General features: G+C 42.3%; 1 protein-coding gene across 1 annotated transcript in view; it reads right to left on the bottom strand.

Annotated features, from left to right (window-relative positions):
* Nucleotides 1–6,873: 6,873 nt before the first annotated feature.
* Nucleotides 6,874–25,938, bottom strand: part of atp6v0a2b (ATPase H+ transporting V0 subunit a2b) — a 46,233-nt gene continuing 27,168 nt past the window's right edge. The window contains exons 13-20 of the mRNA XM_052032384.1: nt 25,633–25,723; nt 25,245–25,363; nt 21,263–21,473; nt 20,877–20,996; nt 16,342–16,464; nt 13,187–13,304; nt 12,684–12,855; nt 6,874–7,137 (exon numbers count right to left, since the gene is read on the bottom strand). Coding sequence (XP_051888344.1) covers nt 7,041–7,137; nt 12,684–12,855; nt 13,187–13,304; nt 16,342–16,464; nt 20,877–20,996; nt 21,263–21,473; nt 25,245–25,363; nt 25,633–25,723 — 1,051 coding nt within the window. The 3' untranslated portion in view covers nt 6,874–7,040. The remainder of the gene's footprint in view (nt 7,138–12,683; nt 12,856–13,186; nt 13,305–16,341; nt 16,465–20,876; nt 20,997–21,262; nt 21,474–25,244; nt 25,364–25,632; nt 25,724–25,938) is intronic.

The following is a 25,938-nucleotide window of genomic DNA, read 5'->3' as shown; positions in this document are numbered from 1 at the left end:
CGTGCTCGGCCTAGGACATTTGCAGTGGGGCAAAAGGTGTTGGTATTTTTCCCTAGCCAAAATAATCCCTTGCAATCTCGTTTTTCTGGACCCTATGTTATTGAATCTCGAGTGACTGATCTAACATATATAATCAAAACACCAGATAGACGCAAGAAAACACAACTCTGTCATGTAAATATGCCAAAACCTTATTATGAGAGGGATTCAGTTGTGGCCTTGGTGGATGATGTAAAGGTTGTTTCTAGAATGCCTGATGTTGATGTTGAGGAAGGCCAATTTAGACCAAATATTGTTCCCTCGAAACTAAAAAACCAAAATATCATGGAGAACCTTGAAACGAAGTTGGACCATTTACAAGTTTCACAAAAACAACAGATGAGAGAATTAATTTTAAAATTTAAAAATCTGTTCCCAGATGTTCCAAACAGAACATCGATAATTACCCATGATGTTGATGTTGGGGATGCAAAACCAATCAAACAACACCCATATCGAATGAATGTGGAAAAAAGTAAACTTGTTGATCAGGAAATCAAATACATGTTGGAAAATGATATTATTAGACATTCTACTTCAAATTGGAGTTCGCCCTGTGTTATTGTACCTAAACCTGATGGAACTGTTAGATTTTGCACAGATTACAGGAAAGTGAATGCTGTAACAAAGTCAGATGCTTACCCTATTCCTAGAGTGGATGATTGCATAGACAGAGTGGGAAAGGCAAAATTTCTTACAAAGATTGACCTATTAAAAGGGTACTGGTGTGTTCCATTAACAGATAGAGGAAGGGAGATTTCAGCCTTTGTAACCCCTTCTGGATTGTATGAATACAATGTTTTGCCATTTGGAATGAAAAATGCTCCGGCAACATTTCAAAGAATGATTAATTCAGTGATTCATGGGTTAAAACATACAGATGCCTACATTGACGACTTAGTGACTGGGAATGATACTTGGGAAGATCACATCTCTGCGTTAGAAAGGTTGTTTGAAAGACTTTCCAAGGCTAACCTTACAGTTAACTTGGCTAAAAGTGAATTTGGCCATGCCACTGTGACGTATCTTGGTTATGTTGTAGGTCAAGGCAAGCAAGCTCCTGTTCAGGCAAAAGTTCAAGCAATATCTGAGTTCCCTATTCCCACAGGTACGAGGACTGTTAGAAGATTTTTGGGAATGGTTGGATATTATCGAAAATTTTGTAAAAATTTTGCTGATATTGCTCTTCCCCTAACTAATCTTCAGAAGAAGGGAGTAAAGTTTGTTTGGACAGATTCTTGTCAAGAAGCATTTGAGAAGCTGAAAGCCATTTTATGCTACCATCCTGTGCTCAAAACACCTGACTTTGAAAAGCCATTTTCATTAGCAGTAGATGCCAGTGATGAAGCTGCAGGAGCTGTGTTGTTGCAGAAGGGTGACCATGATGATATTGACCATCCTGTAGCTTACTTTTCAAAGAAATTTAATGAGCATCAAAAGAATTATTCCACCATAGAGAAAGAATTACTGTCGCTTGTTTTAGCCTTGCAACATTTCAGTGTGTATGTTTGCACCGCTCAGAAACCATTGACTGTGTATACAGATCATAACCCATTGGTGTTTCTGAGCCGAGTCAAAAACAAGAACAGAAGGCTGTTAAACTGGAGTTTAATTTTGCAAGAGTTTGATCTCATGATAACTCACATTAAAGGCAAAGATAATGTGATTGCTGATTGTCTTTCCCGATGTTAAATGGGAAACATGTATCTGTACTAATCTGATAGTCTGTAGTTGTGTAGCATGATAATTATTAACATTACTAACTATGCGCGGTTAAAATTTTCTTGGGAAAATTTTTTTTTAGGTGGGAGGTGTTATGGACTCAGTGAAAGTCCCTTTAAGATAGAGAGTGTATGTGTGTGTGGGGCGTGCTTACGTCAATAGAAGATAAAGGACGTAATGACGTTGTTGAAGAAGTCAGAAGAAGAAGAAAGAGAGAGAGAGAAGGGAGAGAGACACCAGCCTGCTTGTTTTCTCTATCGATGGATGAGAAACAATAACTGTGTTTGCCATTGAAATCCATGTATGGAAGTTGGAAGTAATCCGGTGGAGTTCACTTTGTTGCTGACCTGTAGAAGGAAACAGGTATTTGTCTGTGGACGACCACGGTTCGGATGCTTTTCGGGGTGAGGAAGTCACTACCGAGTAAACACTGAAGTGTCGTTTGGGTTCCATCGTGGAACATTTGGATTTTGTATGTACTCTCTCTATGTTTTTCTACATCTACATCTTATCTTCAGACAACGGTGGTTGTTGAAGAAGCCCTTGCTCATGTTTCACCTTATGGCTTGCGGAACTGAACTTTAAGAACCATTCAGGAACTGGGAGTTTTGGACTTTGTCACACACACACACGACGAGTTTAGTTTTGGGGTTAACGTTCGAGGTTTAACATTTTTGAATTCTAACATACTAACATTTTTACTTTTATTTTACGTATTATCATAAGTAGTGATTAATAAAATAGTTTTTAACACTGAATCATGCTCAGTGTGTTTCTTTTGTTGCTGGTTTGTGACACTTTCCTTTCTTTTATATTATATTCATCTACCGAGAGATCGCGAGATCTAAAGATTTTTTTTATATTTATTATTCTTTGATTATTTATGCCTTGATTGTTCCCTTGATCTTTGCATTACGTACAATCATCGATGTTCTATATTAATCTGTATTAATGTGGAAACTAATAAAAAGATTGAAAAAGAAAGAAAAGCACTGCCTGCCTCAACTAACCATCTGCAGGAAATCAACAATGGGTGGGTTAAACAGGTGACCACACGGGGAATGAACTGATCTCAGTTGTCACAATCACTTCATCAATTATACTCATTAATAAGAGTCATGAATCAAAAAACCTTTTATTTTTAGTATGAAACTAAAAATTCATTCAGGCAATATGCCAGAGTTTAACAGAAACATTATCATTTGCACTAAATATTTCAACATCAATTTTAACAGTTCACATAGAGCAGGATAAGATGTCGGCACAACATTGTGGGCCAAAGGGCCTGTACTGTGCTGTAGCGTTCTATGTATATCTGCAGACGGTGAATGTTAGATCAGGCAAAAGATGCAAAAAGCAAGAAAGAAAATATACCTTAGAAAGGTACTGAAATGATAAAAAGTATTTGATTTCTAAAAAAAAGGCTAAATTCTCTAGACTTTTGTTTCAGGAGTTCAGCAGTCTGAATCATTTACAAATCATAGAGCTACATTTATAAAATGGTAATGATGTGCACCTGAGGTATCATAAACCTCCTCTCATTAACATATCTTTTCAATCTGTTAGCCTGATCAACATTACCACCTTAAATTTTACATATCAAAAATAAGATCCAAGCACATAATAACCTTACAGAAAGCAGCCAAACCGTTTCAGTATTTAGTCACCAGAAGCATTGCAAAAAATAACAATCATCTGAAATTTAATTATATCACACTTTACCTCCTGTTAAACAAATTCTAACTTTGCTGCTCTCTAATGTCAGCTAAAAAGGTGTAAAATAGTTTAAAATGCTAAACATATTTAAAGTTACTTGGATAGCCACACTGTGGCAGGTAAATACCACTAGCTGAGGAGGGACACAGGTTTGATGTGACATTTAGTCTGTGATGAAAAGTCAGTTACACCAGTTGTCATTTGGTCTGTGGCTGCCCAGCTTCTCTCCCCTCCTCCTCCCAGCCTTGGAATAATATTGCCAGTGCAAACTAAAACTAAACAAATGAAACCACTGGAGAAAGTACTATCAGAACAAATGGATGTGGTCCCAGGAACAAGGAAAGTGATGGGAACATACAAAAGTGCATGCAGCACAGGTGGAATTTAATTCACTCCCCTGCCACTATAACTTACTACATTTCAGACCAAGGATATCTGACAAACACTAAAAGCTGTACAATTACAGACCATTAATATCACAGTACAGTCATCCCAGATGGGAAAGCAGCTGATTCATACACACGAGTAGATTTTTGTTTAAAAAGTTTCTGCTAGACATAAGATAGCTATATTTTTTTTTAAAGTTTGTTGCACTGTGTTTGATATCTTCACAAGTGAATTTCATGCAGCAGCATTTCCTGACAGCTCAGGGGCCAGTGAACCCACTTTTTTAAAAACCAGGCCGAGATTCACACAATTAAAAAGGCGACAATCACACCACATTTGCTTTGCAAACATCTTAAACTTATCCTTCCAACAGTCCTGCCAGCATTTTGCTGTGACTAACCAGTTGGCAATTCTGCAGGACAGCCTTTAACTAGTTACCCTCACTCCTGAAAGTAGGGAGTACTTTGAGTACAATCTCCTCCTCAACAGCACTGGGAAACTCACAAGACCACTCCTGGTTTGAGATTTGCCTGGTGCTGGGGAGAGAGGGGAGAGGGTATAACAAAGCCCAATCCTGTCTTCAAACCAAGATTCACAAAGAGAAGAGATTTCAAACTTAGACTGGGATGAGAATCTACAAGACATGCAAATTTGTGCATTACTCAATGAAAATAAAAAACTACAGATGCTGGAAATCTGAAATAAAAACAGAATGGTGGAAGCACTCTGGTCAGGCAGCATCTGTGGAGAGAGAAGCAGAGCTAACATTTCAGATCCAAGTCCTTTCATCCAAACTGGGAAAGAGAGAAAACAAGTTAGGTTTCAAGAGGAGGGGTAGGTGGAAAAAAGGAATATGTCTGATAGGACAAGACAAAATGGGTTAATATGGCAGTTAGAAGCAGAATATGCTTCTTGTGTGTTGCTAACAGCTGGGCTGTGCAACAGGCTGAGCTGGACTGTACTAGGGGAGAGAAAACCTGAGTCAGATCACAGATGGACGACAGGCCAATGGCCAGTTCCGATAGAGAGGGTTACCTAAAGATGGAGAATTTGGCAGAGTTCAAAAGGCTATAAAGTGCCCAGACAGAAGATGAGGTTCCTCAAGCTTGTGTTGGGCCTCATGGTAACAGTGCTGGAAGCTATCGCTGGGAGACGGGAACAGAGCAGCAACAGGAAGTTCAGCAGACTGAACACGGCAAAGCATCACCTAACCTGCATTTCCTGTCTCCTCTACATCGGAGGAATCAAACACACATTGAGTAATTGGTTTGCGGAGTACTCGTGTTCAGTCTGCAGAACCAAGACTGACCTTCCCATTGCTGCCGTTAACTCTCTGTCCCTCCCCCACCTATTGGGTCTGTGGCCTCCTGTGCTGTTATAATGAGGTCCAATGCAAGTTTGAGGAACAGCACCTCATCTTCCTTCTGGGCACTTGGCAGCCTTCTGGACTCTATCGAATTCTCCATCTTCAGGTAACTTGCTCTGTATCAGAACTGGCCATTTCTGACTTCGTCCGTCTGTGATGTCAGCTGTTTTTCTCTTGCTGTTGCAGCCTGGCCTACTGGGCAAGTTCCACAGCCTCACTATTAGCAACACAACATCGACATAATCTACTTCTAACTGCCACACGAACCCATTTCGTCTCTCCTTAGAGATATTCCCTTTGATCATCCCATCCCTTGTCCACCTTCTCAACAATCAAAAACTTGTTTTTCCTCTTTCCCAGTTCTGACAAAGGGCATCAGAGCTGAAACATTAAGTCACCCTCCACGGATGCCGCCTGACCTGCTGAGTGTTTCCAGCATTTTTGTTTTCACTTCTACGTATCACTTGATTTGTGGACATGTCTTTGTGCAGTCCCTGGAGGGGGTTCAGAGATTTACCAGGATCATCCAAAGAATGGTTACTGTCATTTGCATAGAGAGGTCAGTGAGAACAGTTCCAGCTAAGTCATCAACTCCCAGCTGTGTCCAAAGAGCAGGAGCAACGTCTGGGGCCAAAGCTCCAATACAGTTCCTCACCAACCCATGAAGCACTCCCCCCCCCCCCCCAATAGAGCAGACGGGATAAGTTTGAAGGTGATATTGTTTTTGAAAACTGACAAGCTAACAGGAGCAGTAGGACTTCTCCCCCCTTCCTTCTCTGAGAGTCTAACAGCAGACACAGCAATGGAACTCTTCCCCCCCATCACCAGAAAGTCTAACCAGGACAACAGTAGGACACTCCCTGAGAGTCTAACAGTGGAGACAGCAGTGGGACTCTTCCCCCTCCCCTACCCCCTGACCCCCACCAATCTAATGGAGGAGACAACAGCAGGACTCTCCCAATAAGTTCAAGAGGAAAACACCTTTCTCCAGCACCTTTCACCTTGCCCACCACATAATGCCTATGATGCTTGGTCATTTTTGTAGAAATAGGCAATGTGTGCATGACGTATTGCAATAACAGCCCAGCGTTTTCAGTGATGTTGTCTGAGGGATATCGACCAGGATTCTCTGCTCCTTCTCTATTTTACACCATCACTTCTTTATACCTATCAGGTGTGATATTAAACAGGCAGCATTTACCCCTTTTAGGGAAGATAAAGGACGAACCTGGAGATAACACGGGCTCGAGTTCCCAAACATGTTGGGACCCTCAACCTACCACGTTCTGCACACTGCCACCATCCCCTCCTTGCCCCGTACTGCACTGTCTTAGTTCGATCTGCCACTACTGGACACATCACATTAGAGTTGGTGAACCCTGGAGAGGGGGACTAATGGACAGCAAGCTGCACCATTCAGCTTTGGGAAGCAAACCCCTCTATTTGGCACTCACAAGTACAAGTATGAACTGCAGATAAATACTAAAGTTTAATCCAATCGTAGCTCTGGCATTACTTAGAACTATTCCTTGTCAAAGGGACCAAAACAACCAAACCACCTTCACCACTTTCTGAATTCTACAGTACATCTTTTATCACAGTGAAAATGCTTGGTACATTATTGCCCTCCACGTACTGTAAAATTTGTAAGTACCTGAGATTTCAATACAAGTATTCATCAATCTTTAGCAGGGAAACTGATGTATTATTTGGTAAGGCATTCAGTGCAAAATATTTGCCATGAGAAGCCATGAGTGTCACATGATCATGCCACTGACACTCGTGAAATCCACATGCACGTAGCACGATTCTAGACAAAGTCATCAAAGTTACGAGTAAGCAGCTCGAAGGAGAATGGAGAAAATTTGTATCCATTGCCATTGTAGAACTTGTTTTGAAATTCCACCCTGTTCAAAGAGAAAAAAACACGCTTAATTTTAGTAATTAGTTCCTTCTCTTTGCAGTTTATCTGTACGTGCCAAGTCCCGTTCACTGAGCACCTCCACTTTACAATTCTCATCCTTGTTCCAAAAGTGTGCCAGGGCTTTGCCCCCTCCCTAAAACTAAAACCTGCCTCATTCACCTTCCTGCCCAGTTCCTTCATTCCCCAAAGGAAATTTTATTTCCTGAAGGAAATCTGAGACTTCATTAGTCTCAGAAAATCTACTGATCTCAGCTTGAACAAACTCAGCAAATGAAAACTCCAAAGATTCAATCTGAGTGAAGATATTCCTTGTCTCAGTCCTCAGAGGACAATCCCTTATCCTGAGAATGCACTTCCCGAGCCTCGATTCAGTTGCTGTCTCAATGAAGTCGGCTCTCGTACCTGGTCCAATGTATCAGCTCTTCTCACTCACTCTCTCCTCAAAGGTATCCCACAAATGCTCATAAGTGGAAGGGGGGAGGAAAGTGATAGGGGATTCTGTGGATGAGAATGACACTCCCGGATGGCAAGTTGCCTCCCAGGTGCCAGAGATGTCTCGGATCGAGTCCACAGCATTCTTAAGTGGGAAGATGAGCAACCAGAAGTCGTGGTGCACATTGGTACCAATGACATAGATAGGATAAGGGATGAGGTCCATAGAAAGCATCCTATCAGGATGTATCACGGCTTGGTACGGCAACTGCTCTGCCCAGGACCGCAAGAAACTGCAGGGAGTTGTGGAGACAGCCCAGCGCATCACGGACACCAGCCTCCCCTCCTTGGACTCTGTCTTTACCTCTCGTTGTCTTGGCGAAGCAGCCAGCATAATCAAAGACCCCACCCACCCAGAACATTCTCTTCTCTCCTCTTCCATCAGGTAGAAGATACAGGATCCTGAGGACACATACCACCAGACTTAAGGACAGCTTCTACCCCACTGTGATAAGACTATTGAACAGTTCCCTTATACTATGACTTCATGATCTACCTTGTTGTGACCTTACACCTTATTGCACTGCACTTCCTCTGTAGCTGTGACACTTTACTCTGTACTGTTATTGTTTTTTTTTACCTGTACTACCTCAATGCACTCTGTACTAACCCAATGTAACTGCACTGTGTAATGAATTGACCTGCACGATCGGTATGCAAGACAAGATTTTCACTGTACCTTGCTACAAGTGACAATAATCAACCAATACCAATAAGAGGGAATATAGGGAGTTAGGAAGGAAGCTAACAAGCAGGAACTCAAGGGTAGTAATGTCTGGATTGCTGCCTGTGCCACGCACCAGTGAGGGTAAGAATAGGAAGATATGGCGGATGAATACATGGCTGAAGAGTTCGTGCGGGGGTAGGGGTTCAGATTTGTGGATCATTGGGATCTCTTCTGTGGTAGATATGAGCTGTACAAAAGGGACGGGTTGCACCTGAACTCCAGGGGGACCAATGTCCTTGTGGCAGGTTTGCTTGAGCTGTTGGGGTTTAAACTAGGTTGGCAGGGGTACGGGAACCAGAGACCAGAGTATTAGGTTAGATGACGGAGCAGTTGGTGTAGAAGTAGATGCAATGTGCAGAGAGACTGTAAGGAAGAATAGGCAGGGGACGGGGAATAAATGCAGTCAGTTGGATGGGTTGAAATGTGTTTACTTTAATGAGAGAAGTATTAAGAATAAGAGTGATGAACTCAGAGCACGGATCAGTACGTGGAATTACGATGTTGTGGCCATTACAGAGATTTGGCTGTCGTGAGGGCAGGACTGGCTGCTTGATGTTCTGAGATTTAGATGCTTAGGGAGGGAGATAATGGGGTGGGGGGGGTGGGTGGCATTACTAATCAGGGAACAGTACCACAGCTGCAGAAAGGAAGGACATCATGTAGGGATCGTCTACTGAGTCAGTGTGGGTGGAGGTCAGAAACAGGAAGGGAGCACTCACTCTATTGGGGAGTATTCTATGGACTCTTCTTCCCACCACCCCCACCCCCCAATAGCTACCGAGATACTGAGAAGCAGAAAAGTAGGCAGATTTTGGAAAGGTGCAAAAATAACATGGTTGTCATGGGAGACTTCAACTTCCCTAATATTAACTGGCATCTCCGTAGTGTAAAAGGTTGAGATGGGGCAGTTTGTTAGGCGTGTCCAGGAAGGATTCCTGACACAGTATGTGGACAGGTCAATTAGAGGAGAGGCCATACTGGATCTAGTACTAGGCAATGAACTTGGTCAGGTGACAGACCTCTCGGTGAGCAAGCATTTCGGAGATAGTGACCACAACTCCCTGACCTTCAGCATAGCCATGGACAAGGATAGGAGCAGACGATATGGAGAAGTATTTAATTGGGGGAGAGCTAATTACAATGGTATTAGGCAGGAACTTGGGAGTGTAAATCAGCAACAGGGAAATGAACAGCAGAAATGTGGAGGTCATTTAGGGAACACTTTCATGGGGTTCTGGATCGGTTTGTCCCACTGAGACAGGGAAAGTACAGTAGGGTGAAGGAACCATGGTTGACAAGAAAGGTGGAACATTTAGTCAAGATGAAGGAGGAAGCATACCTAAGGTTTAGGAAGCAAAAAAAAAGACAGGGCTCTTGAGAATTATAATGTAGCCAGAAAGGAGCTTAAGAAGAGACTTAGGAGAGCTAGAAGGGGACATGAGAAGGACTTGGTAAGTTGGATGAAGGTAAACCCCAAGGCATTCTCCACGTACGTAAAGAACAGGAGGATGACTGAAGTGAGGGTAGGTCTGCTCAGGGATAAAGGGGGAAAACATGTGCCTGGAGGTGGAGGAGGTAAGGGAGGTCCCTAATGAATACTTTGCTTCAGTATTCACCAGGGAGAGGGACTTTGACAAATGTGAGGTCAGTGTAGAACAGGCTAATGTGCTGGAGCATCTCAAGGTTAAGAAAGAGGTAGTGTTGGAGCTTCTGAGAAACATTAAGATAGATAATTACCCAATGCCAGATGAGATATACCCTGGGTTAATACAGGAAGCAAGGGAAGAAACTGCTGGGACATTGACGATGATCTTTGCGTCCTCCCTGGACACAGGAATGGTACCAGAGGATTGGAGGATGGCAAATGTTGTTCCCTTATTCAAAAAATAGGGATAATCCTGAGAATTATAACCAATGAGTCTTACATCAGTGGTGGGCAAACTATTGGAGAGGATTCTTAGGGGCAGGATTTATGAGAATTTGGAGTAGCATAGTCAGCATAGCTTTGTGAGGGGCAGGTCGTGCCTCACAAGATTGAGTTTTTTGAGGAGGTGACAAAACAAATTGATGAAGGTAGAGCGGTGGATGTGGTGTATATGGACTTTAGTAAGGCATTGGACAAGGTTCCCCATGGTAGGCTCATCCAGAAAGTCATCAGGCATGGAGACTTGGCTACATGGATTCAGAATTGGCTTGCCCACAGAAGGCAGAGGGTGGTAATAGATGGAGAGTATTCTGCCTAGAGGTCAGTGACTAGTGGTGTTCTGCAATGATCTTTGTGATTTTTATAAATGATGGATGAGGAAGTGGAAGGGTGGGTTAGTAAGTTTGCAGATGACACGAAGGTTGGAGGTGCTGTGGATAGTGTAGAAAGTTGTCATTGGTTACAATGGGATATAGACAGGATGCAGAGTTGGGCGGAGAAAAGTGGCAGATGGAGTTCAATCCAGAAAAGTATGAAATGATACACTTTGGAAGATCAACTTAAACAGAGTACAAGGTTAATGGCAGGATTCTTAGCAGTGTGCAGGAACAGAGGGATCTTGGGGTCCAAGTCCATAGATCCCTTAAAGTTGCCACGCAAGTTGATAAGGGTTGTTAATGCGGCATATGGTGTGCTGGCCTTCATTAGTCAGTGGATTGAGTTCAAGAGCCGTAATATTGCAGCTCTATAAAACTCTGGTTAGACCACACAGAGTACTGTGTTCAGTTCTAGTTGCCTCATTATAGGAAGCATGTAGAAGCTTTTGGAGGGTGCAGAGGAGATTTACCAGGATGCTGCCCGGATTAGAGAACAGGTCTTATGAGGAAAGGTTAAGCAAGCTAGGGCTTTTCTCTTTGGATTGACAGAGGATCAGAGATGACTTGATGGAGGTGTACAAGATTATAAGAGGCATAGACAGAGTGGACAGCCATCAGCTTTTTCCCAGTGCGGCAATGGCCAATACCAGAGGACATCAGTTTAAGCTGAGTAGAGGAATGTTCAGGGGAGATGTCAGAGGTAGGGTTTTTTTTTAAATACACGGAGTGGTGAGTGCCTGGAACACACTGCTGGGGGTGGTGGTAAAGGCTGATACAATAGGAACATTTAAAAGACACTTAGATAGGCACATGGATGTAAGAAAAATGGAGGGTTATGGGCTGTGTTGGGAGGGAAGGGTTAGATTGATCGTGGAGTAGGTTTATTTAGGTCATCACATGCTGTTCTCTGTTCTAAATTAACCTACAAGTCAGTGCAGTGCAGATTCACAAGGCTCCTATATCATTATTTAGATACAAAGTCTAAGCTGTACAGAATGCATCAAATGAGGTCTTCTCAAAGCCTTGCACAATCTCAGAAAGGCTCCCGTAACATAGGTACCAAACTCCATGATCCCCCACACTACACACATACCCCCAATATCTTTGACTTGTACTTTTTAGAATTGTATCCTGAAGACTATATTTACTGCCTTTTATTCTTAAGAAAATGTAAAACTTCAGTGTTAAATTCCATCTGCCACCTCTGTCCATTCACATGGACATTTGTGTGTAGTTCATTAAAACCAGGCTGAGAAAGTGCATAAAAAGCATGGGGGATCATGGATATTGTTCCTTGCTGAGACTGTGCAGGGAAAGACCTCATTTTATGCACTCTATTCAGCTTATCTATATCCCTTTAGGCCAGCTACTGGCCTTCTTCTCACACCTCCAGGTTATCTGCAAATTTGGAAAAGGCACCTGGTACAACTCAGTCCAAGTCATTGATATATAATAAAAACAAGCAGTGGTCCTTGCATCAACTTCTAGGAAAATCCACTGTCTGAGAAGTGAACATTTCCTACTATTTGCTGTGTCACTAATTTTCTATCCATGCCCCAGTTATTCCTCGTCCTCCTGGTAACAAGCCAATTATCAAATGACTTTTGGAAACCCATTTACACACCAACCACATTTCCCTTATCAATCCTCTGTTACTTAATTAAAAATATCCAAGTTAGACTCTCTTCAGCAAATACACACTGGACCACAATTGGAGTTTTTGTGGATATTTAGTTATTTTTGTGGAGTTTAGTTTCCTTTAGGGGAGTTAAACAAAGATTTATGGAAAGAGTTTTGAAAGATAGTGAGATGTGTATCTTTCTGGAGGGGCCACCTTGTAAAAGGGGCATAGTGAAACATTTTTGCACAGCCAATGGAAGTTGGACTTTACCTGCAGCTCTCTCTTCCTCTTGCAGTTAATAAATAACATACATATTTTTATTGGTTTCAATAATTCATATAACGTCTTATCAAGAATACAAAATTTAACACAAGTAAAACAAGTGTACCAATGCAATCGGAGAGCGTGAAGGAATGCTGAGAGCCCCTCCATAATGAGCAGAATGGCGACAGTAAGAACTGCAAAGAGGCCAAAGACGGGGAACAATAACAAGGAACCGAAATCACTGTCCATTCGAAGACCCATGTGCAGCACCATCCCCCACAGGACCTCAGACAGCTCTGTGTTTGAATAGAAAGGAGCAAAACAAAAATTAAGACAGTCATTTTGGACAACTCAGTGTCTTGCCACTGCTCTTCCCAGAATCAGATCATTAGAGCTCAATGTACAATTATTAATAAACTTGATGTATGGTTGATAAAGCTGTGCAAGCTCATTAAAACTCAGTGCAGCTCACTAATACATTCAGTTTAAATTATTACTACATTGAGTTTACTGAAATAACAATGCATTTAATGTATATCAAAAGGTGGCAGTAACATGCTTGACACACAAAAATCTTGTTGGATTTTAAAGCTATTTGTATTGGTAGGAAGAGACAAATCTACTTACGAGCATGAGCCAGGCTGAGAGCCCAAAGCCGCAAATATGAGGCAGTGTTAGACACACAGCCCAGACAATACTCTATGGTGTGAATAGCTTGATGCATGAAAATATCACCAAAATTGAACTAGGAGAAAAAGAACAGATGAATTTAACATCAAGCAATTAGTTTCAAATAACTTTCTGTATGGCTATGAGACTGCAAACAAAGCAATTCATGAAGAAGAACAAAGTCTCAGCCTGGCTATCTGATGGAAGGGACAGGCGTTGAAAGAATTCTGATCAAAGAGTACGTTAGTCTTCTGGTAATTAAAAGCTTTTAGCACTAAAAAATAGAACTATACAGCAATTAAATTGTAAACCAATTCAACCAACTTGAAATACAATGGAATAAGGAGAAACTAATTAGCTGATAAAAATCCACCTTGCTCACAAAAAGCTGCAGCAAGGTTCTGCAAAACTTCTCTGGGCTAAAAAGGTAATCCAGCAAAACTCCTGCCCACCCACTAGCACCTACTGTTCCATTATTCAACCCTGCTTCCTCTCATGGACAACTTTCCAATGGTAAATGAATTACTGTCCTTTACAACATCATAGTGATCCTGTTACACTCAAGTCCGTATAGGTTTATCCAACTCTTTCCCTAGAGGAAAAGTCGGTGCAGTTCCAACCACGTTACTTCAGCTATGTTCTATATCTGCTTCTGCAGAACATTCCAACCCACCCTCAGATCTCTCAATGTCTCATTTGGTTCGATGTGATCCTGTGCTCAGTCTCAGGTCCTGCCCAGTGATCTTAAACTACTCATATAACAACTCAAACATTTTAGTATTTTGCTCAAAGTTTATTTCTGTGGAATTGATTTATTATTGTCACTTGTACTGAGGTACAGTGAAAAACTTGTCTTGCATACCGATCACACAGATCAATTCATTACACAGTGCATTGAGGTAGTACAAAGGAAAACAACACAGAATAGAGTGAAGTGTTTAACCCATCTCCTGGCATCATTCCCAACAAGCTTTTCTCAAATCCCCAACAAACCACTATGTCCTTTTGAAAGGCAGTTGTTAAAACTGCACACAATATCCCTGAAATGGTTTCACAATGCCCAATTCAAATTTCAGTCCTGATGCAGGCTTTCAACCCGAAACATTAACGATTCCTTTCCTCCCACAGATGCTGCTCGATCCACTGAGTTCCTCCAGCAGATTGTTTTGTTGCTCCAGTTTCTAGTATCTGCAGTCGTTTGTCTCAAATTTAGAATGTTTTGATTTGTAGTCAAATGTACTCGAGATCCTGTTTCTATTGCCTATGTCAGTTCAGCGGCCAAAGTTTCTGCCTTTAATCTAAAGGTTGTGGGTTCAGGTATTTGAACACAAATATTTAAACTGACAGTGCAAGTGCAGGGCTCAGTACATTCCAAAGTGTTAGAGGTGCTGCCCTTTGGATATTAATTCTTCAGATAACTAATACTAGTTACTAGCTAATACTTAATTGCTAGTTTAATTAGTTCAGCAAAACATTGTGGGCCAAAGGGCCTGTTCCTGTGTTGTACTGTTCTAACATGAATAAAACAGATATGATCAACTGTCACATTGCTGTTTAGGAATTTTAGTCAGGTCCAAAACTGGTGGATCTATTTCCAAAAGTAATGCTTAAAAATACTTCGCTGGCTGAATGAAGGCACACCAGCAGCTCTACTTTGTTAGGAATTTGAGGAGATTTGGTATGTCACCAAAGACTTTTACAAATTTCTATAGATTTTCAGTGGAGAGAATCGTGACTGGTTGCACCACCACGTGGTATGGAAGCTCCAATGCACAGGACTGCAAGAGGTTGCAGAGGGTTATAGACAGCCAGCTCCATCACGGACACAACCCTACCCTCCATCGAGGACATCTTCAAGATGCAGTGCTTCAGAAATGCGGCTTCCATCATTAAGGACCCTCACCTTACCGGGACATGTCCTCTTCTCATTACTACCATCAGGGAGGTGGTACAGGAGCCTGAAGACCTACACTCAATGATTCAGGAACAGTTTCTTCCCCTCTGCCATCAGATTTCTGAATGATCCATGAACACTAACTTGTTATTCCCTTTTTTCATTATTTATTTTTAGATTTTTATTTCTTTGCACTGTACTATTGCCACAAAACAACAAATTTCACGTCACGTTAGTGATAATAAATCTGATTTGGTGAAGCTCTTTGGAACACGCAAGGTGAACTTTAACTGCACAGGTGGCACTGAACCAGAAGTGATGTTGGTACAAGCTACAGTCTCCCCTACTGAGATGTGTCTTCCACAAAGTGAATTCCCATCATAAGAACAAAGATTGGAGCTGGAGTAGCTCAGCCGGCCCTTCCAACTTGTTCCACCATTCACCAAGATCCTAACTGATCTTCTATCTCAGTGACATCTTCCTGCACAATCCCCATATCCCTCAATCCTCTAAATCCAGAAACCTATTGATCTCCTGGGTCAAACTTTCCAGAGATTCACCACCCTCCAAGTAAAGAAATTTCTAATCATCTAAGTCCTAAATGTCTGACACCTTACTGTGAAACTGTCCCTGGTCCCAAACTCCTCAGCCAAGGGAACTATCTGCCCTGCATCCAGCATGTTGAGTCCTGTGGAAGTTTGCAAGTTTCAGAGATCTCAGCAATGAGAGTTCAGGATCAATACATCCCCACCAACCACTCCCCTTCTTGCAGCATTTGCCCAACAACCACAGGAGATGCATACTTGTCCTTTCAGTTTCCCCTCCCACCGTACAGGGACAGAGACCTTTCAGATGAAGCACCAATTCACTTGCACCTCTCCCAATCTGGTGAACTACATTCAGTGCTCACAATGTCGTCTCCTCTACACTGGAGAAACCCAAGCACAGACTGGGCAATTGTTTTACGGTATACCGGCATTGTTGTCTGCCACTAACTCTCCACCCCATTCCCACCCTGACATGTCTGTCTGGGTCCTTCTACACTGTTATAACAATGCCTAATGCAAGTTTGAAGAACAGGGCCTCATCTTCCATCTGGGCACAGTGCGCCTATCAAGATTATCAATTAACTTTCTCACTGCACAAAACGAGATCTAAAAACAGCCTTTTCCCTAGTCGTTCCCTCAACATATTGATCCCAAAAACCACCTTGTCCTACCTCCTGTTCAGTTCCATCTGCATGTCCTGAATGGTTTGAATGGTTATCTCCCTGTTCCATTTCATGAGCTCTCAGTAGTGACATCTCTTCTTCACTTCCTCTTCGTACAAGTGTGTAACCTTTCTAGATGCAAAGCAACATAAATTCAGTCCAAATTATTCAAAGTTGCATACATTTTAGATTTCATTCCCAAGGATGATGACGAGGCCTTGAAATGGAGGCAGAGGCTTACTGAACATTCCCAGAAATGGAGGCTTTCCAGTTCTGTGGAGGGCTTGGAGAATCTGGGGCTATACCCCTTGGAAAGAGGTTAAGGGAAGGTTTAAGCGAGGCATTTCAAACCATAATAGTCTTGGCAACAGGGTCAGTCACCCAAGGGCAGATTTAGCAAAAGAACCAGAGACAACATGGGGAGGGGGGCGGAGCTTCTTTTAAAAAAGACCCAAAGGCAGCACAAACAGATTCAACGAGAATTTCCAGAATCCGATGTGTCGTGGCTATACAGCCATACAGGCCCTTTGGCCCACCATGTCCATGCAGACATTAAGAATTTGCAAATAAAATAGTCACAGGGCTTTAAGGAAACAGTGCTGCCAAGACCCAATAAAGGCACAATGAGTCAAATGGCCTCCTGTCAGCATCAAAATTGGTCCACAGATTCAAGGGTCATTTACAGTTCTCAATGCCACAAGTAGGTGCTGCAGGACTTATTGGGAGGCTGCTCCGTTGTACATTGAGGGTCAAGGCACAAGTTCGAATCCCAATCCAGCTACTGGGGAATTTAAATTCGAGTTATGAAACTGGAATTAACAGTGGGTTAATCAAGTTGGAAAGGGTAGCCATAAAAAGAGATTCATAGGGGCATTTAGGACAGTTCTCTAGAGCTAAACGTTATGGAGCCAGTAAGGAAACAGGTCACCTTGGATCTGGGAGGCACTTCAGGGAGGTGGTCCAGGGGCGTTAAAATAGGGTTGAGGCAGTGGGCAATTTCAACTTCCCCAATATTGATCGGGATTGCCTTTATGTAAGCAACTTCAAGGGGGTTGAATTTGAATTCAAGATTTTTTTTAAGCAGTACGTACAGTGTCCCACCAGACAAGGGGCTGTACTCAACCTTATCAAGTGGTGGAGGTGTCTGTGCAGGAACCATTTGGGAACAGTGATCAGCACGTTTCAAGGTAATCATGGAGATAGATAGGATGGTCCTAAAAGTCTTAAACTGGGGGAGGGCTGATTTCAACAATAAAGGGCAGGACTGGTGGAAGTAGATTGGGAGCAGCTGCTGGAGGGAAAAAGGTCTGATAACTGGGAGATGTTTAAAGGTGAGATAGTAAGAGTTTAGTCAGCATGTCCCTGGGACTACAGGCAGCAAAGATGGCAAGATTAGGGGACCTGGTTTTACAAAGGAAATTGAAAGTTTAATCAAAAATAAGAAAAGGAAGCATATGTTAGGTGTAGACATTTGGTTTCCAGTAAATCCTTTGATGTTTATTGGGGATGCAAGAGAGAACTTATGAAATTTAGAGGGCAGAAAGAGGACAATGAAATGACCTCAGCAGACAGGCTTAAGGTGAATCCCAAAACCTTTTATAAGTATATTAGAGGCAGGTAGCTAAGGAAAGAGTACGTTCCCTCAGGGTCCAAAGGGGAAATCTGTGTGTGAAGCTAGGGATATGAGCAGAATTCTAAACAAATACTTCTCATTGGTATCCACCAGATGGATGTGGAGACTAGAGACTTAGGGGAGGGGTATGCCGATATTCTGGAGCACATCTGCATCAGGAAGAAGTGTTAGAAATATTGACAGACATTAATGTGTACAAATCCCCAGGGCCTGATGGATCCATCCCAGGATGTTAAGGGAAGCGAGGAAAGAGAGTCCCGAGGCTCTAACAAAGATTTTTGCATCATCTTTTGCGCAGGTGAGATACCAGAAAACTGGAGCATAGCAAATATTCCCTTATTAAATAAGGGCAGTGGTGATAAGCCAGGAAATTACAGGACAGTGATCCTTTCATCAGAAATATGTAAACTATTGAAAAAAGTTTCTAAGGGACAAGACTTGTGTCCACTTGAAGAGGTAGCAACTGATTAGGAGTCAACATAGTTTTGTGCAGGGGTAATCCGGTCTCACAAATCCGACTGTGCTTTTGACGTGGTAACTAAGAAAATTGATCAAGGCAAGGCAGTAGATGTTGTCCACATGGATTTTAGCAAGGCTTTTCACAAAGTCCCACATAGTAGGATGGTCCCGAAGGTTAAGGCACAAGGGATCCATGTGCTGGCAAACCGGATCCAAAATTGGCTTGGTGAAATGAGGCAGAGGGTAGTGGTCAAGGGGTGGAAGTCTGAAACCAGTGATGTACCGCAGGGATCGGTACTGGCACCTTTGTTGTTTGTCATATAAATGACTTGACTGAAAACATAAGTGGACCGATTAGCAAGTTTTCTGACGACACAGAAATTGGTGAAGTAGATAGTGAAGATTATCCAAGGATATAGCAGGATGTAGATCAGTTGGAAAGTTGGGCAGAGCATTGGAAGATGGAGTTTAATCTAGGTAGGTGTAAGGTAATGCACTCTGAGACATCAAACACCAATAGGACATATACAGCAAATGGCAGGAGCCTCAGAGTGTTAATATAAAATGGTAGAAATAGAATGCACAAGAGATTCACCACCATGGAATGGAAGGCTGTAGTTTTAAAGAGAGATTGGACAGGCTGGGTTTATTCTCACTGGAACGTAGGAGGCCAAGGGGTGACCTTTCTGAGGCTTATTAAATTATGAGGGGCATAAATAGGATAGATAGTCATGGTCTTTATCAGAGTGGGTGAATCTAAAACTAATGAGGTAAATGGGATTAGCGTAGATAGTCGGCATGGACGAGTTGGGCCAAAGGGCCTGTTTCTCTGCTGTATAACTCTGACTCCACGATAATGGGCAGCAAAACAGATTGTGATCAGTGCCTGTGATGCTGCTGCAAGCAGGTTTTTCATTGTATCTGTGTATACATGTACCTGTGCATATGACAATAAACTCAACTTTAACTTTGATTACATAATAATCTCAGAATAAAAATAAGTTGATGAGGTAATCGTGACTTGAAAGAATTTAGCACAAGAATGAGAAACGTGGGTCTGAAACAAGTGTTAAACTTAAATAAGGGAAATTAAAGGACCGAGCAGGAATTGGCTGAAGTGGACTGAGCACGTAGATAGGACAATGGACAGGCAGCAGCAGGCATTGAAATTCACGAGCCTTAACAAAAATAACCCATTGAGTAGGAAAGATTGTAAAACAGTGGTGGTTGTGGGGTCTGGGAAAGAATGGTTAAATCAGCAAACTTAGAGGGTATTAAGCTGAAGGAGAAAACACAAGGTATCAAAAGTTAGCAGTTGGTCTAAAGTTTGAAATAAATTCAGAAAGCAAAGGTGGTAAAAAGTATCAAGGAGAAAATAAACTACGAGGGGAAACATAAGAAATAAAAACCGACAATTATAATTTTAAATGCATAAAGTAGTACGAACATGGATACAAGTCCCTTAGAGAATGAGGCAGGGTAATAGTTACAGGAAAGGAACTGGAAATGGGAAGAGGGTGGGAAAGTAGACTGGAGAAAAGTTGGATCAGATGTGATCTCATTGAACTGTGGAGCAGGCCTGAAGGGCCGAATGTTCTCCTCCTGCCCCGGCTTCTACTGGTCTTATGGTCAAATAGCTGCTGTCAGTAGTGGTGACTTTGAAACGAATAATAACTCATGTTTCATTAATGTGCTTCGGGGAGAAAAGCCTGCCGCCCTTGCCAGTCTCCAGACGCATCAATGTGGTTGACTCTTCACTGCCCTGGGTGTGCAATCCATCATGGACAATAAACACCAATCCTGCCAGAGACATCCTTAATAAATGAGGCAAACAATCTAATTGTTGTTGTAATGCAGGAGATGTGACAGCACATTTGTGCATAGCAAGCTCCCATAGAGGAACATGATGTTTAGTGAAAGTCAAGTATTGGCTGGGACACCAGGATCATTCCTTCCCTCTCCTTCAAAATTCCATCTCACTCGCTTAAAGAGACAGGATCTCAATTTAGTGTCTTAACTGAAAGATGGCACCTCTGACAGTACAGCTCCCTCAGTACCCTGCTGGAGCTGCAGCCAAGGTTACAAACTCAGGTAAAATGCACAGTATTCTACCCAAGAGCATTCTACCTGGTCAGAAGCAAATATGCTGCAGACGGTTGGAACCTCTGTAGGTTACGTGAGAAGTAGGAAGTTACAAATGGGCACAGAATGGGTAAAACTGAAAAAAAATGGAGATCTCTGAAAAATGAAGGACCTCAGCATACCTCCAGTGACGAGGGGCTTTTTAAATTCAATCTCGAGAAGTGGGCATCACTGGCCCCCAGTGCACAAGGTACCTCAACACCCACTTATGGAGCCCTGCAAGGACCTTTGGATCTATTCATCAATGAGCACAATCTGTAAATAACAAGCACGCCACGTGTAAAACACAATCAGCAGTTTGAAAACCTACTCTGTATGTCCCAAAGCTCCTTCCTCCATGGTGCTTCCAGTACAAATACCCAGGTTTCCCAAGCAGCAAAACTGGAACAGATAACAGAGCAACCACGACCAAGAACACTTGGAATCCTTTCTGTTCATAAAATGAGTACAAATTAACACGTTTGAAACATTTCAAACATTTTACAGTCTGAATCTATGCTTATTGCTGAATTTATACAGAGGGACAGCCAAAAGCACAGGATGGAGAATGGTAAGAGGCAGGACAAGCTGAACTGGAGCTTGGCCTGACTGCTGTGGTGTAGATTCTGTGCAACTAATTCTTTTAAAAATCATTTAAACCATCAAGAAAAATGCAGCAAATTTAGAACTTTATCACTCTGCACCCTAAATGCCTACCTGCCCAGGGTAAAGTTGTATATTTTCATTACTTTGCATCACAAACATGTTGATGAAATGAATCAGGATGCTTGGAGCCAGATCCGAGTTTGCAGCAGAATAGGCCAACCATTTATAAATGATCATAAACACAAGGTATCCAAAGAGAGATATCATGAAGACTAACTCCGGAAGAAATACCAGGTAGACGTTAGAATTATTCTTAAAGTGCCTGGACCATACAAAAATGGAAAAAAAAAATTACTCAAACAAATCAGTGCAAAATTTCCCACAAACTTTGGCTCAGAGCTACAATTTCTAACAGAACTTGATTTCGTACTTTGCTAGATCACGGTAATAATTTTATTGGAAGTTTCTAAATTTGACATTCAATACGTGACTGAAAATTTCACATCAGATGACATATACCATTAGCTAAAAACACAAGGCCAGAGGACAGGCATTTCTGCTCACACCCCAACCTGTTATGACTGAGACACCCTTCAGCCAATTAGGGTCACAAGCCACTTGGGTCAGAGAAAAAATGCATTTACATCCTTACATAAACAGACCAATCCTGAACACAGTATCCAGATGTGGTCTCAGCAATGCCCGATGCAGGTGAAGCACAACCTCCCTACCTTTCAATTCAATTCCCCTCACAATGTTAATATTCTGTTAGCTTAGATCCTCAGGAACAAGGTTAGCACGTAGAAGACAGTCAGAATAAAGTGGTCTTTTTTAGGCTGTGGATGTGTAGTGGAGTGCCCCAAGGAGCAATTCATGGATCTTTAATTATTTGCTATTTATAATAATGACTTGGGTGGGGTGGTGGCGAGGGGTGAATGGCACAACTTTATCGATGTCACTAAAACAGGTGAGAGGGTATGTTGTGATCAGGGTATCTGGACTCTGTGTTAGGATACAGACAGGTTGAGTGATGGGCAAGTGGAGGTTAATGTGGAATCAAAAGGCAAGCGTTTATGTAAATGGAGAGAAATTACAACCGAGTGAATGACAGGACAGTCTAGGAGTTCTCGTGCATGATTCTCAGTTAGCAGGAAGGGGAGCTTTTTCCAGAGTGATTGGAATCTGGAATGCCCTGCCTGAGGTGGTGGTGGAGGCAAATACTCTCACAATAGTCGAGAAACACTTGGACAATCCCTTCAAATCACTAATGCATAGAAGGCTGTGGGCTAATTCAGGCAACATGGATTAGAATGGATAGGTGCAACAATCAGCATGAATGTGGTGGGCTGAAGGGCCTGTTTCTGTGCTGTAGGACTCTATGAATTCAAGGGCAGCAAGTGGTGAAAAAGGCAAATGGCACGTTGGCCTTTATAGCAAGTGGATTGGAGTTTAAAATAGGGAAGTTTTGTTACATGTACAGGATACTAGTGAGGCCACACCTGGAGTAGAGTGCACAGTTTTGGTCCCCTTATTTAAAAAAAGATATACAGGCATTGGAGGCAGTCCAAAAAAGATTCTCTCAGCTAATATTTGGGATGAGAGGATTGTACTGTCACAAGTAACCAAAGAAATTAGATCTATATTCTTTGGCGTTTAGAAGAATGAGACAACATACAAGTTCCTAAGAAGGAACAACAGGATAAGTGTTGGGATGTTTCTAGCAGCAGAGTCGGGAACCAGAGGACATGGTCTCAAGATAAGGGACTGATCATTTAAAACCGAAGTGCATAGGAAGTTCTTTTCAGAGGGTGATGGGTCACCCACAGAGTTGTGGAGGTGAGATCACTGGAGAAATTTAAAGACTGGGGAATTCAGGGCTATGGGGAAATGACACAGAAGAAGAAGTGAGGCCGGGAGCAAATCAGTCACAATCATATTGAATGGCAGGGCAGGCTTGAAGGGCCAGGTGTTGTACTTCTGCTCCTATCCTCTGATGTTGTGTTCTTTCAAAACCATTTGCTGCATCTGTGTTCCAGCTCTCTGCAAGTCATTCACAGGGACTCCAAATCCCTCTGCAGCTCAGAGTTCTACAACCTTCCACAATTTAGATTAAATGCTTTTACATTCTCCCTGCCAAATTCCACATTTTCCCATTTAGCTGGGTTTTATACCACTCAAACCTATCAATATCCACCTGTAGCTTCCCTATATTATTCACACCAACTACTTTCATACCTATAGTTGTGTCATCACCAGACTCCAAGTCCTGGGACTCAACATTTCCCTTTGGAACTGGATCCTTGACTTCAGTGAGGATAGACAGCAACACCTCCAGCACTATTATTCTCAACACAGGTGCCCCACAAGGCTGCATCCTCAGCCCTCTACTCTCCTCCTTATACACTCATGACTGCATTGCCAGATTCTGCTCTAACTCCATCTACAAGTTTGCAGATGACACTACCGTAGTGGGCCGGATCTCAAATAGCGAGTCTGACTACAGGAAGGAGATAGAGAGCTCAGTGACATGGTGTCATGACGACAACCTTTCTCTCAATGTCAGCAAAACAAGAAAGCTGGTCATTGACTTCAGGAAGGGGTGCGGTGCACATGCACCTGTCTATGTCAATGGTGCTGAGGTTGAGAGGGTTGACAGCTTCAAGTTCCTGGGAGTGAACATCACCAACAGCCTGTCCTGGTCCAACCATGTAGATACCACAGCCAAGAAAGTTCACCAGCACCTTTACTTCCCCAGGAGGCTAAAGAAATTTGACATGTCCCCTTTGGCATTCACCAACTTTTATCGATGCACCACAGAAAGCATCCTACCTGGATGCATCATGGCTTGGTATGGCAACTGCTCTGCCCGGGACCACAAGAAACTGCAGAGAGTTGTGGACACAGCTCAGCACATCACGGAAACCAGCCTCCCCTCCATCATGGAGTCCGTCTATACTTCTCATTGCCTTGGTACATCAGCCAGCAGAATCAAAGACCCCACCCAGCATGGACATTCTCTCTTCTCCCCTCTCCCATCAGGCAGAAGATATAAAAGCCTGAAAGCACGTACCACCAGGTTCAAGGACAGCTTCTATCCTGCTATTATAAGACTATTGAACAGTTCCCCATTACGGTAAGATGGACTCTTGACCTCACAATCTACCTGGTTATGACCTTGCACCTCATTGTCTACCTGCACTGCACTTTCTATGTAGTGTGAGACTTTACTCTGTATTCTGTATTATTTTACCCTGTACTACCTCAATGCACTGTGTAGTGAATTGACCTGTATGAACAGTATGCAAGACAAGTTTTTCACTGTATCTCAGTACATGTAACAATAACAAACCAATTCCAATCAGCAAATTTAGCAACCATACCATCAGTTCCTTCATCCTACTTATTTACATAACATAAAAGTTGAGGCCCCAGCGCTGAGCCCTGTGCCACACTCATTACAAATCACTAACCAGACTAAGACCCATTTATACCCGTATCCTGTTAGCCAGCCAATCTTCGATCATTAATTTTCATTTTCTTCAATAACCTTTGATGCTGCACCCTACCTAATGCCTTCTGGACATCCAAGTACATCCACCGGTTCCCCTTTACCCACAGCACGCGCTACTTCTTCAAAGACCCCCAATAAATCAGTTAAACGCGACTTTCACAAAACATGGTTTTGCCTGTTCATCCCAAAAACTCAGCCAGGCTTCCTTTGCCTATCTGACATTTTCAGTCTATGTGCAGATGAGAAGTCCCAATAATTATTACCTAATTCAGAAGTAACTTCTCCACATAGAGGGAAGCGAATCTTCAGAATTCTCTAGCCAAGAGGGTTCAGTTACAAGGTAGATTCAAGAACAAGATCGATACGTTTTCATATATTAAGGGAATGAAAGGAATATGGGATTGATGTAGGAAAGTGGCAGGTGAAGTACAAGCTCAGCCATGTTCTTATTGAGTGGTGGACCAAGCACATGGGGCAAAATGGCTTAACTTAGTTCTTTACTGTTTCACCAACAGGGCGAGGAAGAGACAATTAACTGTGGATACAATCCGGAACTGCTGCATTAGTTCTAGAAGGACTTACAAATGATTGAAGACTCCCAGAACGACTCCAAATGTCATGTGGGTAATACCAAGGATAACCGACATTTTCATTTTAAATGAATTCAGAAAGCTGAGACGATTACTTGCTAAGTTCCAAATCTTAAAAACAGACAAGAAAAGGTCATATGATCCTGTTTTCAGTCTGGGCCAAGATAGAGCACCAGACATAAATGAATCCAGTTACATTACTATCGTTCCGACAGTCAGACTTGCCACATTACTACAATCCATCATCCAAGGTGTAAAATCAACATACAAGTCCAGCTCAGTACTTGTTACTTCTGAAATCAGAACAGCAACTTACAGTCAACAATCACCCTCGGATTACTGCCACATCCCCAAAATAATCAGCCTAAGGGACCACTCACTGGATCAATGCCAAAAGGATAAGGTCCTTTGAAAACACCAGTAACATTAGGATCCAAGCCTAAGAACTGATTATGCTCAACTTCAATAAACCTGTGAGAAAAAAAACATCAAATATTCAATTTAAAATTTTAATTGTCTACAATTTAAACATGATCCTTAACATTTTTACATCATATTTAAGCAAAACCACACATACATGAGAACCTATTTTACTATTCCATATGTAAATTATGAATGGATTGGTTAGCTATATTACTGATCACACCAAAGGAGGATGGGGTTTTAATTAAACTGGAGAGTGGACC

The sequence above is a fragment of the Pristis pectinata genome, chromosome 17, assembly GCF_009764475.1.
Source record: "Pristis pectinata isolate sPriPec2 chromosome 17, sPriPec2.1.pri, whole genome shotgun sequence".
Classification (NCBI taxonomy): Eukaryota; Metazoa; Chordata; class Chondrichthyes; order Rhinopristiformes; family Pristidae; genus Pristis; species Pristis pectinata.
This window is presented reverse-complemented; position numbering and strand designations above follow the sequence as displayed.